The sequence below is a fragment of the Thunnus albacares genome, chromosome 9 (genome assembly GCF_914725855.1).
Source record: "Thunnus albacares chromosome 9, fThuAlb1.1, whole genome shotgun sequence".
In the NCBI taxonomy this organism is placed as follows: Eukaryota; Metazoa; Chordata; class Actinopteri; order Scombriformes; family Scombridae; genus Thunnus; species Thunnus albacares.
This window is the reverse complement of record NC_058114.1, coordinates 7895217-7915281: the sequence shown is the minus strand read 5'-3', so window position 1 is coordinate 7915281 and position 20065 is coordinate 7895217. Positions and strand designations below refer to the sequence as shown.

Sequence of the window (20065 nt, the reverse complement as noted above, 5' to 3'; positions counted from 1 at the left end):
TGAACCTAACACTAGCAGCTAGCTACTAGCTTGGTTAGCGCCATGCATTTACAGTCTATGGTTACCTGTGATAATGCTAATGCAGGGTTTTTTTTAGTACAAACGCTGAACAAGACTTTTTTAGGTGACCAAAATGTTACAATTAACTTTCATGAGCTGAAAACAAACTGAAATAGCAACGGCTATGACTATACTTTGTGAATCTGGGGTTACGCCATATTTATGTCATCTAACCAATGCTGTCACCATGGTAGCCCCTGTCACTCAAAGTAGCCAAGCCCTTAATTATGCATAACTTTAAGCCTTAATAAAAATTTAAACAGGTGAGTTATATAAAAATTCACCCCTCCGCACATGAACAGGGAAATAAGCTAAAGAGACCAAAAGCATTTTTCGTATCAGGCTGTAAACATGTTTGTTTCTGCTATAAAGTTTTAACAATAGGGTCTATGGGGATTGACCATGGATGTATTATAAGAGCTTGATACCGGAAAAATGGCACCCATTCAATCCTATAGGAATTGCTTGGCTGGCACATACGCCAAAAAAGTCTTTAGCTGGGTTTGCTTCTGCATTGTGTGGCCCACTGAATATGCGCAGTAGTATTTCCCCCGCTGGCCCCACCCGCGAGTTCTCACTCAGCCCATAGACTTTACATTGAGATGAAGTCACAGATTTTTAAATTGCTTTTCTTAGCTCGAGGAACATTTTACAAATATAAAACCTCCATGGATCAAAAGTTCACAATAGAAAGAATCATAATTGATGTTTGCAGTTTTACAGACGTCTCTTTTACAATTGTGGTCTATGGGCAAAATGCTTTTTGGGCCACAGGGGGATTTTTCGCTGTAATACCTTGAGTGACCATTGGAAAAAATTGTCTGCAAGGCTGAGCAGCTCTTACTATACATCCATGGGATTGACATTTCTCTGTTGGCTTCATTTTTCAGCCCCAGTTGTGGCTTGAACATGGCGGCTTCCATGGAAGAGGACCTGCCCCCTATGTAGATAGAAAGGACTCATTCTAAGGTAATGAAAACACAACAAATCTTATTTTTCATGGGATTATACACTAATTAAAACATACTTATAAATATTATATTCCATTTCTGCCAAGTCTGTTCCACTAGATGCCACTAAATTCTACAGACTGGTCCTTTAATGTGTTTCAAAAACCGCTTTTATTCTGAATAATGACAACAGGAAGTCGCTCTGAGTTTAGTTTCACATTTGACTGTTGTCACATCCCCCCACAACACTACACTGGATCGGTGCGACGACACAATGGGGCTGTAATGTCAGCGACGGGCGAGACTGGAGCATCTTCTCAAGAGCATTGAGACTGTGTATGGATTTAATGATGATGAAAAAGAAGAAATTCAAGTTCAAGGTGGATTTTGAGCTGGACGAGCTGTCGTCTGTCCCCTTTGTCAACGGTGTCCTCTTCTGTAAAGTCAGACTACTGGACGGCGGCTTCTCCGAGGAGTCTTCTCGGTGAGGATGTTTGATTTTTATTTAATACAGGCATGAAACACACTGTCTGGACCTGCTTTTTTATTGCTCGCAGGTTAAATTAACACAGTTACATTAGCTTTTAGCTCACAAAGCTACGTTACGAGCTAACAGGCTAACGTTACTAACCAGCTAATGTCAGTTATTAACGGCCAAATTTAACGTCACCGTCCGACCAGAGATTTTAACCAGTAGGCTAAATGTTAAGCAGAAATATAAACTACATATTAACACCGACTGGCGGAAACAAACATCAGCCTTGTGTGACAATGAGCGTGTGTATTAGTTCATATTGTCTTCATATTCATAACACCTTTGTGTTTCATAGGCTAACTTCCTCGCTGAGGTTGTGGAATTGATTACTGTGCAGCTGGCAAGTCACGTAACTGCCACAAAGCCAAATATGCTTCCTTTATTTATTGCTGTCTAATCAATATTCCTCAGTCATTTCCAGTGAAGTAGGTGAAAGGAGTTTGACTCTGTTGCATACTCAACTGATTAATATTGATGAGGCCATGTCAACTGATGCTTTAGTGCTAATGCAAGAACAATGCATAGTTGTCAGTGGTGGAAAGTACATTTACTCGAGTACAATTTTGAGCTACTTGTACTTTACTTATGTATTTCCATTTTATTCTACTTCATACTTCTACTCCACTACATTTCATAGGGAAATATTCTACTTGTTATTGCACTACATTTAATTGACAGCTCTAGCTACTTTTCATATGAAAATTTGACACAATGGATAATATAACTAGCTTTTAAAATACAACACATTGTTAAAGATGAAACCAGTGGTTTCCAACCTTTTTGATGTGTAGTGTTCTTCTTTGTGCGAAAAGCAGGATGTAGTCGGGGTCACATTTCAGATGTCTATGAGTTGTTAACAGCTCCACCAAATAGTGGTTTTTCCCTCTAAACTTCTCACATGGTTTCATTCCAATAAATGTTCAAACGATCCAATATTTCAGCAAAAATCAAAGATTAGAGAAAAAGTCCAAAAACTGAAAACAGATTTGTGTATCAGAACTTTGTTTTTTCTTCTTTCCTCTCCCATTAATCATCTCACAACCTCTCAGATTTATCTGGTGACACTTTGGAGGGGCCCGACCCCTAGGTTGGGAACCACTGGACTAAACTAGCTAACTGCATATAAAATAGTTCCAACTAGCTCCACCTCCAGCAGCTACAACAGTAACATGCTGCTCTAACACTGATGCTTCACTATTAATAATCTAATGATGTCATATAAATAATATATCAGTCAGAGGGACCAAATCACTACTGTTACTTTAATACTTGAAATACATTTTGCTGCTAACACTTATGTACTTTTACTTGTAAAGGAGTATTTTTACACTGCTGTATTGGTTTACTTCAGTAAAAGATCTGAATACTTCTTCCACCACTGATATTTTTTAACCCCCAAAAGTCACATACAGAAGTGCTTTCTCAACTAATTATTATTTTCATTATTGATTAATCTGTCGATTATTTTCTCGATTAATTTATTTGTTATTTGGTCTATAAAATGTGGGAATGCAAGAGGCTTTCTCAGAGGTGTGTGTGTGAGTGTGAGAGAGACTAAAGAAACCAGAAAACCTTCACATTTGAGAAGCTGGAACAAGACAAGAGAACGATTAATCGATTAAGTAGTTGGGGATTAATTTTCTGTTGATCAACCAATCGTTGCAGCTGTAATCTTGATCAATTGTTTGGTCCATAAAATGTTAGATAATAGTGTAAACTGTCCACCAGATTTCATGTGGTGGTGTAAATGTGATAATTCACAAATAATTGTTCATTTTTACACCCAAATAGTTGTCAAAAGCAACTAGAAGATGGCATAAAATACTTTGCCATGAAAGGAAATTACCATTAGTCATTCAGCGTCATCCTGCTGTACACAACAGTGTCGGGACAATGTTGTCACTGCTGACTAGTTGGGACAAGTAAACACAGTCTTCTCTTTTGTAACCGGTTCTGCACTTTCACCCATCAGTTACAGTCCGACTGGCTTCTACCACTAAAGAAAGGAAAAACGCATTGTTTTGGAGTGAGACTGTAGAGATTAGATGGCTTCACCCTAATTATGTAACATGCCTTCTGTTTGCTCTATAGTGAATAAAAAGGCCCATTGTGTGTGGGATAATTTGAATCAGGATGGTAATAGGATCATTTTATTATTGCTGCAATTTTCTTTGCACTGTTTTTTCATTCGTGAACAGCCGCTGCAAGAAATGAATGTCAAGAAACGATGTACTTTTAATCCCATAACCCAGACAGAGAAGTTCACATAGTTGAGATTCATATTAAAACATAATGTTCTGAAATGTTACAGCTTGAGTCATTAAATGACATTTTTCTGCAGCTCTAAATTAGATTTCTAGTGACGCTTTTTTGAGTCACTCCATCTCTGAGTGTAAGGGAAGTGTGGATTGTTGTTTTATGAGCCCTTGTTTTCCTTTGGCGTGGTTTGTCATCAAGACCGCGCCTTCGTCTCTGCCCAAAAACAAAGTTCCCTTGTTATTCTTCTTTGAGAAATTTTATGGATAGATTCAGACCTGCTGCTAAGACACAGAAAGAAGAAAAAACACACATCAAATCCATGTGAAACAGATTTGTTTTCTGTGTACCGAAGTGTTTCTGAGATTCTAGGAGAGCAGCTGCAGTTGAACATCTTACGCATGTAGAGAGATGAGAGAGACGTCCTCCGTCGGTGCTTAAAACCAGACTTACGCTCACTAATAGGATTTTACTGCACTGAGAAGTGCTGTGAACTAACAGTACATGTAATCAAGTCAGAATTTCCAAAGCACACAATGTCCAGCTGGCTGGGAGTTCCCTCTCTCCGACTCTGGAAGTTCACTCAATTTATCAACCTCAGGATAAAGTCAGCGTTTGTAAAACATTTGTCACGCATCTGCTGCTCTTCATGCATATGGAAGCAGGGATGCAATGCACAGCACGGGCCTGTATAGTCAGTCTTAACCATCTAATCCTTACACTTACTCAATCTTTTAAGTCTTATGTCATCAACAATACAGTATGTTTCTGTCTGTCTTCTATGTCTATTTTGGCATTTTTTTTCAGATTTAAAGTCTTTTCAAATATTTATTTTACTTGTTGCATTTGTTGAGAGGAAGAGTGGTCAGCCCTGCTTGTCTTTAAAGCCAAGAATAGTAGATCAGAAATGCATTGCGTTCGGGCTGTCTTGACAGAAGGGAGTCAGTTAGGTGAGTGGGAGAGGAGACGATGCCAGTGAGAGAGGGGCCATCTGGGATATCGTAATGCTGCCCACGCATACACGCTTTCTCTTCCCTTTCACTTCAGTTCCTCCTCTCATTGAGAGTAGACTACTACTCTCATTTTAACCTCTAGTTATTGGCCGAGGATGTGTGTGCGCACGTGTTTCGATTCCTACTCTCATGTCAATACAAGCCGCACCTGCCACCGTTACCCCAGGATCCAGCAGTCCGATGAATCAATAGGTGAAAACAGGACTGTAATTAATTAGCTTGTTTATTAAGAGCCCAGAAAAATCTGAGGATAAGCACATAAGCTTGTATTGGCAGCTTGATTCAGTAGCAGGGAGGAGATGTAAGGATTGGTAATCCAGTAGTCATTCAGCCTAAGTGGTTTTAAGTGTTATGTAACAATGATATTAAGATTACATGAAGTTGTGCTTCCACAGTTTATGACTTAACAGAAATATAACCAGGAAAGAAAAAGACAAGGCAGTAGATCAGTTTTATGAATCTGCAGTAAAAAAAAAAAATCATCTTTGAAATCTACTAAAATGTTTTTGAACACTGAGAAGAAAATCTGTTGTGGTGCTATATGCAACACTGAGAGAGTATTAGACATGAGTCATTATAGTTACACATTTTCCCAATTTTGTGTTTTATAGTTGTAAACATTTGTAGGGTTGCAATGATTAATCAATTAGTTTATCGGTAGAAAATGAATGAAACTATTTTGATAACCAATTAATCATTGGAGTCATTTTTTTTAAATGTCTAAATTCTCTGATTCCAGCTTCTCAAATATGAATGTTTTCTGGTTTCTTTGGTCCTCTATGACAGTAAACTGAATATCTTCAGGTTGTGGACTGTTGGTCTTGACAAAAGAAGGCATTTGAAGACGTCACCTTGGACTTTGGGAAATAGTGATTGATATTTTTTCAACATTTTCTGACATTTTATAGACCAAACAACTAATTGATTAATCGAGAAAATAATGGACAGATTAACTGATATTGAAAATAACCGTTAGTTTAGGTCACATGACAACAACTGAACAATCTCTGTGACAACTCAATAAACTTGCATATGCTCATGAAGGCCACCAGATGTGTCTGAAAGCTCAAGAAATGACCTGTAAGTGGACCTTGTGATTAGAATTTTTTTGTCAAACTAATAATTCCAAGGTCAATAATTAACCGTTAAGCTTAACCAGTTCTTTCTCATGTGTAGCATGTGCTGCATCAATGAGGCAAACTGTAGATTATGAGTTCTAATGTATATAATAATATATCTATAATTTATAAAGAAAATGAACTGGCTTTCTAGTTGAACAGACACATGAAAGTCTATGTCTATGTCTATGTAAAATCTGTGAAATTGGCTTTGAGCCCACAGACTGTGCGATATCTGAGCCTGCCTCGTGCTAAAAGAAGTCTTTGTGATTTCCTCATACAGGGAGCCGGTGCAGGCCAACTGTGTTCGATGGAGGAAGAGGTTCTCTTTTCCTTGTAAGATGAGTGCCAGTGCAGGGACAGGTGTACTGGACCCCTGTGTGTGTCGTGTATCTGTCAGAAAGGTACAGTATGAGTCTTCAGACATAAATATGTTTATGGTATAGATCCACGATGTCATGCTTTGAATGCTAACAAATGTTATCGGGTTAAAGATGAATCAGGCAAGAGTTTCATGCAAATATAAAAGCCATCAGTCTATCGGTGTAAATATAAGGCTGCGATAAAGAGGAGTGTCTCATCCTTGCAAATTTGTAGCATTGATTTTTTTTTTGTCTGGATTAAATTCTGATATTGGTTATGTTCAATTTCTGTGTGGCAATTAGAAACTTGAGAGTGAAATGTGAACTGTCTCCCAAACAGCAGATAGCAAGCACAGCATTCTAAAGAAAACTGACTCATCAATGTGAAATCTTGTGCCGCACATCCTTTTGTTATCCTTCAACCTTCAGCCTTAAACACGAGTGCGCTCTGTGCAGTTACAAGGATTTATGTTGCATAGTTTTGAAGTATATGTGGGACAAAAACGTCAGTAAGAATGAGGATAATATAATAATAATAATAATAATAACCATATCTTTATTTACATAGCACTTTTTAAAAACATTGTTTACAAATTGCTTAACATCGTCTGCACATTTATAAACACAAATCACAAAGCAAAAACACATGAAAATGAAATGCATTTTTAAATTACAGTGTTTAAACAAAATACAACCGCTCACAGAATAAAGTAAAGCAAAAGAAAAGGAGAGCAATGTGGGAATTAAAACCATCAGTACTAAACAATAATAGACAGTGAAAGATGACATCACATAAAAACACATCAGTAAAAGTATGTTTTAAGAAGAGATTAAAAAGTGTCCTTTTTATTCCAGTCAGTGAAATGGTGTGAAACTGATCACATGTGTAAAATACCAACAAAACAGAAACTCACTTGTGTAAATTGTGCTCCATAGCGCTACTAGTGGTCAAAAACTCCACAGACTACCTTTAAATTACTAAATTATTAGTCTGAATAACTTTTATGCTGTACTTTTTCTGATGATGCAAAGGAGCACATTTGTAAAATTTTATTATTGCTGTTTTAATATTTCCAGCTCATTTTTAAGGAACCGTGTGAAGTTTACTTGTAAACAAAACTTCTGTTTCTAACCAAAACACATTGTGTTTATCCTCGAGGTCTGACAAACTTGTTGAATGCATTCCCTTCCTCATAAAACATTTGCAGAGATGATTTTTTTTATTATAATATTGCATTATTTACATTCATGTTTGCTTGTTGGTAGTGTTCTTCTTCACTACTTTTTTTGGTGCATTGCAAATTTGATGGTGTTTTACGACTGATGAGCAGAACAGCATGAATCTGATTACATATGCAAAATACCAACAACCGATGTTTAAATTGTGCTTCATAGGGCTACTAGTGGTCAAAAACTCCACGGAGTACTTTTAAATTATTAAGTTATTAGTCTGAAGTTCAATAACTTGTATAACGCCACATTTCACAGGACCAGGAATGAAGCCTCAAGACTATTTAACGATTTGAGACTTTTTTTGAGTAACCTTTTAATCGTTTATGTTTGTCTTCTCCAGGAGCTGAAAGGTGGAAAGGCTTATGCAAAGGTATTTCCGCACATGCTTCTGTTATCCCACCCCCATCCCCTTACCTAACCTCCAGGTCACCTAGATGTATAGTAATCAGCCGTATTTATGTAGATAGTCTTGCGAGCCCTTGGCAAACAGATGGTCTCTGATGCCTGCAGGTTGGCTCATTATGTCATATGTGTTCACTTTCACTATTTGAAAGTAATTTACTCAGCATGCAAAACCTCTTCTACACGCTTCAGACTTTATAAAATCATTTTTATTGAATGTTAAAAGTGCAGCAGATTACCAGCCAGTCATTAAAGAATAAAGTGATTGGAGATCCTGTTAGTTCAAAGTTCAAAAGTGTTAATATTGTTCGGTTTCCTTGAAGTTTGTCGATGTGAACACTTGTCATTTTACATCCAGAAATTGTCACAGAGCTGATTGGGTAAAAGATCAGTCTCTTGAGAGAGACAGAAGGTCATCTTGTGTCATTCTTTCTTCTACAGCTCGGTTTTGCAGATCTGAATTTAGCAGAGTTTGCTGGCTCAGGGAACACAACCCGCAGATGTCTGCTGGAAGGCTACGATACCAAAAACACCCGTCAGGACAACTCCATTCTCAAGGTAACATTGAAGCTACGGTAAAACATCCACAGCCGTCTTGACTTCTTTAGGACACCTTGGTGTTTTGAATACAAGCCTGGTATTTTGCTTAACTAGGAACTAGCAGGGAAAGCGTTTTTGCATAAACGTCTAACATTGCTAACAAGAACAATGGCCAGATGCCAAGGTGGTCCATTAGATTGTAGCCAGAAATAAACCACTGAAGAAGAGCAGTATCAGCTGTGGAAAATAAAGGGAAAATGTAGATTTCTGTCTTACCACTTCTGCCATTTTCTGTGACATTTCATGAAGCATTATAACAATCCCTAATTTGTGACAAAGTTCCTTCTGAAAAAATCCTAATTCAACATTTTGAGTTAATCAGGGAATGCAGATTCTCTACAGCTTTTGATGATCAGTTGGTCTTGTGAAGCTGGCATTAAGTACAACTAAGTTTGTTTTTTTTCTGTTAATAGGTTATCATCAGTACGCAGCTCATGTCAGGGGACCCCTGCTTTAAAACGTAAGTGAAAGTAACATTTTTCTACTTTTATACAGTGTTAAATCTGGTGAGTTGTGGTTCTGTTAGGTAAAAAGTTAAACTTTCTTATTTTAATATGATCGAAAAATCATCTAATTGCAAAAGACCAAAAAAGCTTGTGGTTTAAGGATGACTATTATTCTAATGCTTGTGCTCACAGTGGACCTTCTCAGATTTGGATATTTCAGGTACCTTAGGAAAACCAAAACCAACCCATGACCTACACCGCACTGTAATTTAAAGCCATGTCCTCTTTGTTCTTTTGTTCTTTTGCTCTTTGTCTTTTATAGGAATAAATGTTCTAAAGTTATGACATGATATGGCTAAATGCATTTGTTCAGGAGCTGTTCCAAAAATGCTAGTGTATAGGTGTGACACTAACAGCTACCACACCTAAAACACCTACATTGTGCTTTTTCAAACCTGGAAAAGTCTCCATAATCCAATAATCAGTTTCCCACATGTGAAAATCACAACTTTCACCCTGCAAGTGATACACTTTTAAATTATCATACAGCTTCTTCTAGTAGAAATATGCTTTTCAGTGAAAGTATGTGTCAGTACAGAGAAAGAAATGCTGCTTTACCTAAGGGCAAAATGTGACCTAAAAATTATTCAGTAGGCTGTATGTTTGTGCCAAAAGCTGTATCTTCTTTTGTTTCAGCATGTGTTTAAACACTAAGAATCTACAGCTGTATGACAATATTTTATGACCTAACCTGTCTCTCCATTAATCTTTTTTTTAAATTTTATTTTAATCCTCTTGTGCCCCATTTCCCCTTGTTTTTGTCTTTCTCACTTTGTATTTTTTTTTTCTTAAGAATTATTTAAAACAGACACATTAAAATACAAGAGAGGAAATAAAGCCTCATTGTCTGTCCTCTGTCATCAGGCCTCCCTCCACAGCCACAGTGATAGGGATCCAGGGGGATGGAGAGAGCCTGCTGGAGGAGAGGAGGGGAGGGGACTCACAGAAAGCCTCTTCTGGTGAGACCGACCACGCCACATTACACTCCTGTGCTCTGCTTAGTCATCCCATTTGCTTTTCTAAACATTTACAGGCTCCTGATACAGCACACTTCAGCCATCCCATTGCACGCTGAGCTCATTGTTTTTGTAGATTTACATCGGAATGATATGTGTACATTCCTACCAGCTTTCAGGAAAGCTAAAATATCCCCCCCCCCGGCATTTTGGCTTGTAATTAAAAGGCTGAAACAGTATTCCATTTTGATTTTAATCCCACATGCAGAGTTGTGTGCTGCAGACAAATACAGAGTCAGTGTGCTGTGTGAAGCATGCTCACTGCATGAGTGAAGTCGCTCAACGTCACCTCATCGCTTGTCATTGCGGTCAAATTCTATTCTATGTATATAGCTTTCTAGCAAACAAACAAAATGACAGATTAAGAGTCGGTAATCTGGTTCCACATATAATTTTAGAGTGATTATAATCCAAGTTTACTGTCCAAGTTCAGAACAGGGGAGGATGCAAGTTATTGTAAGTATCACTATCTGATATAGTTCTGTTATATTCCTTTTTCACCCTTATTGGCACTTTATAGCAAGCAAATGTACTGTACGTTGTTTACAAAATGAACTAAACCACAACCTCTGATTTGACACATTATTACATATTTCGACCCAATGTTGTGTCCCTAGCAACTTTGAAAACACACCTAGCCTTTGCTAGCTGCCCTGCCGCTGCTTTACATTAAGAATTTTTACACAGGGAAATGACTGGAAGGCTTTTATTGTGAAGCAGCTGTAGGACGGAAAGCCTTATTTGTCACCAAGTCTGGCAACTAACATCTACTCTAAGTCTGAGGTCCAGACTGATTTTTTTGCCCATTTTTAGTACTTCTTTTTTGTTGGTGTATTGGTTAAATGAACTAGTTAGAAAAGCTGTAGGTGCTTATTGCAGCTTGGTTGAACTCAAACCTCCAACACTCCAAGAAAAGCATCACTCTTTACAACGCTGCAGCACATCACGATGTAGTTATTTCAATTTTCTGGGGAGTTCATTTGATCACTTGTGTTCACACGCTCATGTCATGACAGTAGGATTCATGTAACCGCTATTTATCTCCCATTCAGTGTTATGAAAATATTGCTCTTCCAGCTGTCCCCTTCTGCTACATTTCTCTCTCCTGCCCCCCCCCCCCCCTTCCTCTCCTGTCCTGTGTGTGTGTGTTCATGTATGTTGAATGCTTGTTCTGCCTGGAAGCTTCAGTGTAGTGCAGCTTTTTCATGTATAATTTAAACTCGCTCTCTTTTAGATTAGCTACAATCTGCTCTGACCCTGTAGGCTCTTACATGGTTAAAAATAGGACTGTGCTCAAATCTGTTAAGGGGGGGCTGTGTGCTTGCATGTGCACGTGTGTGTATTTGTTGGTTGTATATAATGCTTCTTTAGCATCATCATCATGTCCTGGCTATGCAGGTTTGCATTGTAGGTGCAGGTATATTAACTTACATGTGTCTGAGCTTTCTCTTTCACTTCAGATAGGATGTGTGGTGATTTTTTTTTTTTGGCTGATGCTTATTCTGAGAGACACAGACTGAGACAAATAATCCATTAAGATATCGTGTGTGTCCTTCAATGGCCTTTTTCTATTTTCTGTTGTGTTGCTAAGGTAGAGGCATTTCCTTCCCTGCAGGCATTTGAACTCTAAAATGTTTAGCTTTTTGACAGCTCGGCCTTTTACTGGTCTGGCCATTTGACATTAAAACGGTTGCACGCGTTCATGTTGCTGCACGAGTTATAAACAGGCTCAAACTTTTCAGACTGTTCACACTGTTTCACCTCAGCTGTCAAAACTTCCTCTTCAGTCACACGTTTTCTTGTGATGTGTTATCACAGATTGCAGAATCACTTGTGTTGCAATACTGATAAGCAAAGTATGGTGAAAGAATTTCATAAGGAGGTACCCTGTTATTTGCAGCCATTCTTCTAAACAAGAAAGTACTGTGACCAGACGCTTGCCAGGTGTGGTCACTCATTCACTCAAGGATGCTTCGATGAAGGACGATGTGTTAGAATCATTCTGTGTTTGTGCTGGTCTGTAGTATTTCTCACCTTGGAAGTTATTTGTCTACACAAAGAGGATGTTTTCTCTGTATTTTTGCATTATATGTTGCTGATGTTGCCAGTTGAAAGCAATAGGGTGCAAATAAACACTGCATTGACAGTATCCAGACTGTATACAATTTAAAACACCAAGTGACTGTATACAGTATGGAAGAAACAGCACAAAATGGGTCCATGTCTATGATTTCAAATAAAATCTGACTGTATTTCTGACAACAGACCAGATACAGATACAGTCATATAAATATCTGGGGTTGGATGTTTTGCAAAGCAGAGAACAGTTGACACCTGTAATTGTGCTGCTGATGTTATTGATTGACTTTGGTCGAACATAATTCTAACCAGAACACATGTTGGATCACTTATTTCAGCAACTCCTACTTTAATTTACAATGTATATGATACTACACAGATTTGGTGTTTATTACTTCTAAAACAGAGGCAAGTGATGGCAGTTTTCTCCAATATAACAGACTCTTGTAGAGCTTTTTCAGCCTCCGTCGTGCTACATCTGTCTCTTCTTCTGTTTTCTAATCTAGCCGAGAGTCGAGAGGGGAAGTGTCCTGTTGTTTCAGATGAGCTTGCGGGCTGCGGCCACTCACGGACTTCCAGCTACGCCAGCCAACAGTCCAAACTCTCAGGTAAGGCTGTTTCTGCTTGGAAATAAACTTCAAGCTTTATTCAGACGCTCAGATTTTGGTCTGCCGGATCAACGGTAGGGTTACTAGAGGTGGCGGAATAATGAGTAAAACGTCACGGGGCGCTTATAAAGGGGGACGGGTTGGTATGTGCAACTCAAGATGATTAGTCTGCCTCATGACAAATACGGTGTTATTGGAGCTTCCATGATTCGTCACGCCAGAAGGAGGGAGGGAAGTGATAAAATAATTTTCCAGCGACACTCTACCGGAGAGTTCAGACCTGAGGCTCTAGTTTCCATTACAGACAGATCAGATGACAGTAATAAAAGATCACAGGAAGTGCAGAGATGTACTGCAAACAGCTCTAATGGCTCTCTAATTTAGACTTTAAAAATGTGTTTCCTGCTAAGTGTAACTCTCAATAGATTTATTTGAACCTCTTGTTAGTGTGTGGGAAGTTTGCTCCTCCATGGCTGCATTGAACCGATGCCCTGAGATGTCTCTTACTTTAAATGGCTCGCTGATGACAGGGACAGCAGTGTGTGGGTGGGTGTCACTGCAACTCTACTGAACTGCTAAATCATTAAACACACTGCAAGTTGCAAATCTGCACAACAGCAAAAGGGGTTTAGAAAAAAAAGCAACAGTATAATGCTTCATAAGAATAGCTGATTATTGATTTATGAATGAATATTTTAATTCTGATGCTAGACAGTAAATCTTTTTTACATTTGTCTTCATTGGGAAAGCAATTATTTGAGATTTATGTGCATGTGATATCAAATTGATCCATTTTCATTAATGTTTAAATGCAGTTAAGACCGCTGGTGCTATCACTACATACTATAATACACCTTTGCAGGATTCTCAGGGCATAGAGATACTTAAACCTGCTGACAGATCTACTGAAATACCCTATTGGGAGTTGAGATGGCAAAATATTAAGAGCTGCTGATTAAAGATCAATTTTTACTGACTTCACGAGAGGAAAAGTATAATCATTTCAGTTTGAAAACATTAAAGCACCCTTGAGGTAATTCTAGAGCATATTATTTAACAACTGCTACTGAATCATTGCCTATCCCTGTCAGGCTACAGCACAGGTCACTCCCGCTCCTCCAGTATGTCAGAGTTCAGCCACCGTAGAAACCATTCAGTGGGGAGCGCCTCGACAGGAATCGGCAGCATCCCAGAACCCAGCGAGGACCGAGACAGAGAGTCCAGACCCTGTCCCGCTCTGCCTGAACATCCAGCCCCCGCCGCCACCTCTAGCAACCCTACGGGCACACCTGTCCGGAGCGCTTCGTCCTGCGAAAGACTCAACAGGTGAGCAATCAGTTCATTTTGCGAGTAAAGGAGCACAAAGAAATACAATTTATGAAAAGAAGATATAGATGTAACCCCTGTCAATAGTACTGTTTAATTCATAATCAGTGATTCAAACATTTGTCATCTTTTTATTGCAGATACTGTGCAAAGGACAGAAATAAATGCATGAGAAACATATGTGAGCACAAAATAGAGCAGCAGTAAGTTATATAGGGGAAGTTAACAAAAGTCCAACATAATCGCACCTTAGAGGTTTGTCACGTTTCAGGAAGCAGATGTCGAGCGGTGAAAAGCTTTGAGGCAGAGCACAGGAAGAGTGTCTGTTGTTTCATTATGTGGTGTCAATGACACGTATTGTTTAAAATAACTTGAGGTGCTGGTAATCAAAAGAGAAACAAGGATCTACATTATCAGTAGCCATCAGTAGCACTGATGACTGTGTGGCTGTCACCGAAAACAAACATTTTTAGTGATAATGAGTCAACTATAAAAATCATTTTCTGCTGCCCTCTGTGAAATCCTACGGCTCACTGGTTTACCACACCCCTGCTTTTAGCACTAAATGCAAAGTTATGACATAAAAAAACATCCTCAGTTTGCAGTGGAAGCTATTAGTGATCAAATAGACACAAAATGACTCCATCAGTATCCTCCCCACAGACACCCAGTGAAGCAGGACTCTATGGAGTCTCAGCTAAAGAGAATGGACGACACACGGGTGGATGCCGACGACGTGGTAGAAAAGATTCTCCAGAGTCAAGACTTCACACCGAGCCTACTGGACTCCAGTGCGGAAGGTAAAGACACACACACACACTAAAAATAAAAGGATTGTCTATCTTCTGTATGTTCCCAAATAGATTTTCCTAATCTTATAATGTCTCATCAGTGAACAGTTAGAGTTATAAGATGCAACAATATCCTCAAACTCTGGAATCACATATCAAGTAAAAATAACAGAAATTTGCTATTTCCAGGATTTACTTCATTTCTCTGTTTAATGTCATTATTAATTTAATATTTTAGATTGTTGGTCAGATTGAGAAATTAATCTGAAGACATTACCTTGGGTTTTTGGGAATTGTTTTTGGCATTTTCCATTGTTTTCTGACATTTTATAGACTAAAACATGAGTTAACCAAAAAAAATAATTGAATACTGATTAATCCATCTATATCTTAATCAATGGATTAATCAATCATAGACATAATCGTCAGTTGCAGCCACACTCTGAAGGATTACTGTACTGTATGTGTCAAGTGCAAGCTACTTTGCATAACGTAATAATTAACTTAACAATATTATGTTACCCCCATGAGTCAGTCTGTGTACTTTGAGGAGTAAAGCATTGTTTTTTTCTTTCCAAGGCCTCATCCAGCTCAAAGCTAGAAAAAGAAAGCTCCTGTCTATACATGAATATTTTTAGATTGCCTAGCAACTGGCTGCTCTTCATGACAAGAATTATACAACAGGATGAGGGTGCTCTCTGTACTGACTGAATGTTACTACAACTGTGTCTGTTTCAGAGGAAGGCTTGCGTCTGTTCGTCGGCCCTGGAGGAAGTACAGCCCTCGGAAGCCATCACCTTCCCACCAGGTGAGACTTTTAATCCTTGGGTTATTCACTGAACTGAAGTCATGTTACACGATTTGTTCTTTATAGTAGGTGGAACGGGTGAAGGATGTGGATGTAGTTTTTTTGTTGCAGATTTAACCAACACTGTTTATTCCAACTTTATCTTGATGTGACTTCACAGTAGCTGCTGTCCAGGACAACATCTTACTGTTTCAGTCTTTAATTACCTTTTATGCACAAAGATAGTTTCCTGTCAGTGTACTCACACCAGATTACCTACAATGAATCTGGGGCAAATAGGGCTCATCTGCAGAGTCTCCTGTATTTAAAGGATAAGTCTGACATTATTCTATATTTTTCCTGTTGTCCACAAAGCCCACAGATCAAAACCAACAATGCGTTAATTCTGTTGCTTAATACTCGATAGCAGTCTGTAGCGCTTAACCAGGAGACGATTTGTTCCTACTGGAGTAAATCTTTAAAAATTAAACACAAATATATAGTTTTATTTTGAAAAAAGGCTACATGATAATATAAAACAGCTGGGCACTGTAGTCTTTGGCAAACATGATTCAAATAGGAGTAAATGGTGCATTTGTTGGGGACTTTTTTCAGCTGTGAATCAATACTGGTTAGTATTTATGGCAGTAGGGCAGTGTGTATGGCTGGACTTAAAGTAAAAATAATTGAATTACAGTGCTGATGTTCACTGTAATGTACGAATATGGCTCACTGGTGTGTTTTTAATAGTTTTTGGACAGTAGTGGAGGTCTACAGCACAGAGGAATAAGCCATATCAGGCTTTGGCTACACTGATAACACTTATAGGATATCATCAGCTTTATCCTTTAAATTTTGATCTTGCTCGGTGCAGTCTAACAAACATTTAACAACAGAAAAAGAGGAAATGAAATGCATCGTAAGCTGTGAGTTCCACTTTGTATATGAGTCAGATATACCATACAGTATGATAGCTAATGATGGCTGCTTTTGTCTTTTTTATGTCATTCCAGGGTCGGTGCTGGAGCGTACGAGCAGGTGGTGATGAAGCGTTAAACCTGTAGCCTCTCAGAGACAGACTGACACTGACACTTAGATCCAAAAAACTGGAAGTGAGGCTGTGTCCCTTTTCAATCTTAATTCCTGCAGCACACACGTTACCTGATCAGCACTATCTCTTAACCTGATCACCCAGTGAATGGTAAACAGTGCCCTCCTGTGTTCATATCTGCTACATAACACTGTAGCTTCCTGATAGATTTCTGAGAGTTAGAGGTTGACGGTTATCATCTCAGTGTAAACACATACAGCTGTGAATCATGGGAAATGAAACCCATTGACCAGAGTGTTCAAAGTATTTAACATGCATGTGAGGAGATTTTTTTAATTCTGGCTCCCTGTGTGGAAACTTTCCACTCATGTCCTGAGTGTTTCCGGGTTGTCGTGCAGCAACCAAACTCTTTTAAAAACCGTTATGAACTGGAAGGAAACCATTAACCTTTCCTCTTTAATGGAGGACTTAAGGACGGGCTCTGTGTGCGCATCATCAGAGCAAACCGAACTCTACACTGAAGAAGAATATGCCATATGTTTTCAGTACATTCCTTTTGTCTCTCAGTGATTACGTGTTTGTCGTGGACTTCCTTTTAAAATAGGACGTTCTATTTAATATCCGCCTATAAGCTGCTAAAAAGCCGTAGTTGTAAGCACTCTGAAAATAACATCGGTGTTTTGAAAGTGAGAATATTTTACTACAAAGACGAGGCGCCAGACTCGAGATATTAGATGTGTGAACGTGGACTGTGTGTGAATGTGTATGTGTCTGCTATGTGGTAAGACCACTTTTGTTAGTAGTAACAGTAAAGCTGTTATGGAGGAGGGATTTGACATGATCTCCTGTAAGGAATGATATGTTGGTACTCGGATTGAGAAAATGGAAAAACATGAAAATTTACTGCTTACTTTTTATAATAGAGGACCCTGTTCTTATTCGTCTGGCACGCTGCTGAGGATTGTTTAGAAGATCTTGCAGTACTAATCTGCCCTTCAAAGGCAAAATGCAGTGACAACATATTTGGTGAAAACTGACTTAAGATGGGTTTTTAAATGCTACATATTGGAGCCTAAAAACCAAACCGCAGTAGCTGCACTCTGGTTTCATATTGCTCCCAATGTTGCAGTAATTACCTTTTAGTTTGGTAATCTCTGGGCTCTTGTTACATTTACTGCACTCTGGCTTTTATCTTTAAATGACAAATATCCATTTTGATGATCCAACATCTTGGTAATTCAGTTTCTTATTCTGCATGACTAAAGTCTTAACACGGAGAGGAAAAAAACCCAGCTAACTTCTGCCGGCTTTGCTTTTCACTCCCTCCAGTGAAATTCATGCAATTTGTTTGTGGTTAAGCTACTTTTAAAATCACATATTTAAATGCATTCAATTGTAAATTAATTTTACTTTTAGTATAATGTAAAATAAATGTTAATAATAGATAGACATTAGCAAAACAGGTTTAATTCCAAAAAGCCATAGACTATATATAATCAAAGTGTATTTTCTTAAACTAGTTTAAAAGGACAAGAAAGCTGAAAGAACACATTTTGTTTATAGATATTGTATTTTCCCCTCACATTCCCTCAAGATCCAAAAAATGCAGTATCTGCATTGTTTTTGGTGGTATATAGATTCTATGGGATTCATTTTTGGGAGTAATCAACCTAAAAAAGGTTCAAAATGAAGGCATTACTTTCTATGTTACAGTTTGGCAGCTAGTCTGAACACTAAACCCCTTTTTTCTTGACTTAGCTGCTTCTGTAGTTACTGCTCTCTGCCTCTGTTGGGCAATACATGCCAAATATAATAGGGGCTTCTACGATAAATGTGCTTATAAAGGGCATATATCTAATTTCCAGTGTTTCAGATGCATATCTATTATATAGCTACGCTTTGCAACTCAACTACATCTATCTGAGCTGGGAGGCTTTCAGTACATCTGTGAACGAATCGAAGATCCTGTGACAGACAACAGTTCGGTTCATGTGCAACTAATGCATACTGTAGTTTGTTTCACTTCAGGATTGTACAGTGAAGGACTAGTTCAGTAATCCACTGCCATGAAGAAAATACTCAACAGCACCTGTATTTGAAAAGACCCAGAGTAATACAGTAGTTTTGTGTATGTTTATCTCCTAGCGTCATATCAACTGTTAGAATTAACAACAGGCTTTTAATCACAAATTCAATCGATACATGAACACTTGCAAACAGAGATTTAATCTTAACAGTGTCTGCTGAGAGTTTAGAAATCCAGATAGCGTCATGCATGTTGACTATTTGCATCTCTAGGCTAATAGGAGATTTAAGTGCGCAATTAATTAGACTGACAGCAAATTAGCCAAAGTACACAACACACTGTTTTACCTGGGACCCTGTCAGGCCTATGCATAATGAGAATATTAGGAACATCATAACTAGTGTGTGTAATCTGTCTCCTGTCATAAGCCATAGTAGATGCAGGATACTTACCTCTTCTAAATAACCTATATACATGTCATCTCTGCACAAGCGTCATCAGTCTATGGTGTTTTAACTATACGTCAGTGTTCTTCGTCTTTATGTTCGTACGTTCTGCATGACTAAGATGTCCTTTTGCTAGCGAAATAGCTCTCACTTAATATCGCCATCATATTTGCAGAATTTCACATATTTGTTAATGTCCTTGAGATTTTTGATTTGATATTGTGCCATCTTTTCTCTTCAATCTGAACATTTCCACATTGAAAGGAACTATTTTGTTTACCTATCTAGCATGTAGGAAATCTATTTGTTCTCATTACTTCATGTTAAATGCAGATGTCTGCACAAAACGTCAGTGTATGATGTGACTGTAAATCAGTGTTCTCCGTTCGTGTTTTTATGTTCAGCATGATTTAGATGTCCTGTTAAAAATCACATTTACAGGACATCATCGTCTTTGTGTTTGATACTTTCATTACTGATACTGTGCCATCTTTTTGCTAAATATTTTAGTATTTAGGAAAAAGTGTTCTCACTACATAAGACAGTGTTAAGTGTATGATTTATGGCTACCGGATAAACTATTGGAGTTTTTTTTTGTTGTTGTTGTTGTCTTTTTGGATAAAAATCACTTGTTTTACCTGTGTGACACAGGTAAGTTCATCTTGGTACCTAACATGTTGTTACAAACATGGTTGCTTCTTCTCTTCTGTGAAGCTGTTATCTATATAACTGTAAAATGTATTCTCCTGTAAAGTGATGTTCTGCGCTGTTCTGACACTGTCCAGTGTTTTCTGTTACAGACTTGTCCTTTCAACCAACATTTGCTTCCTGAACAAGTGTACTGGATGCTTAAAATGTGTACGTTGCACTGTTAAATAAAACAGTTGAAAGCCTTCAGCA

General features: G+C 38.2%; 1 protein-coding gene across 1 annotated transcript; it reads left to right on the top strand.

The window, feature by feature from the left end:
* Positions 1-1210: 1210 nt before the first annotated feature.
* On the top strand, positions 1211-20058 carry fam102bb (family with sequence similarity 102 member Bb). The gene is made up of 11 exons (XM_044361549.1): positions 1211-1494; positions 6216-6336; positions 7868-7897; positions 8371-8487; positions 8943-8989; positions 9900-9994; positions 12637-12738; positions 13830-14064; positions 14728-14864; positions 15594-15663; positions 16656-20058. The coding sequence occupies exons 1-11, from the start codon at positions 1349-1351 to the stop codon at positions 16696-16698; spliced, it is 1143 nt and encodes a 380-aa protein (XP_044217484.1). The 5' UTR covers positions 1211-1348; the 3' UTR covers positions 16699-20058.
* Positions 20059-20065: the final 7 nt, after the last annotated feature.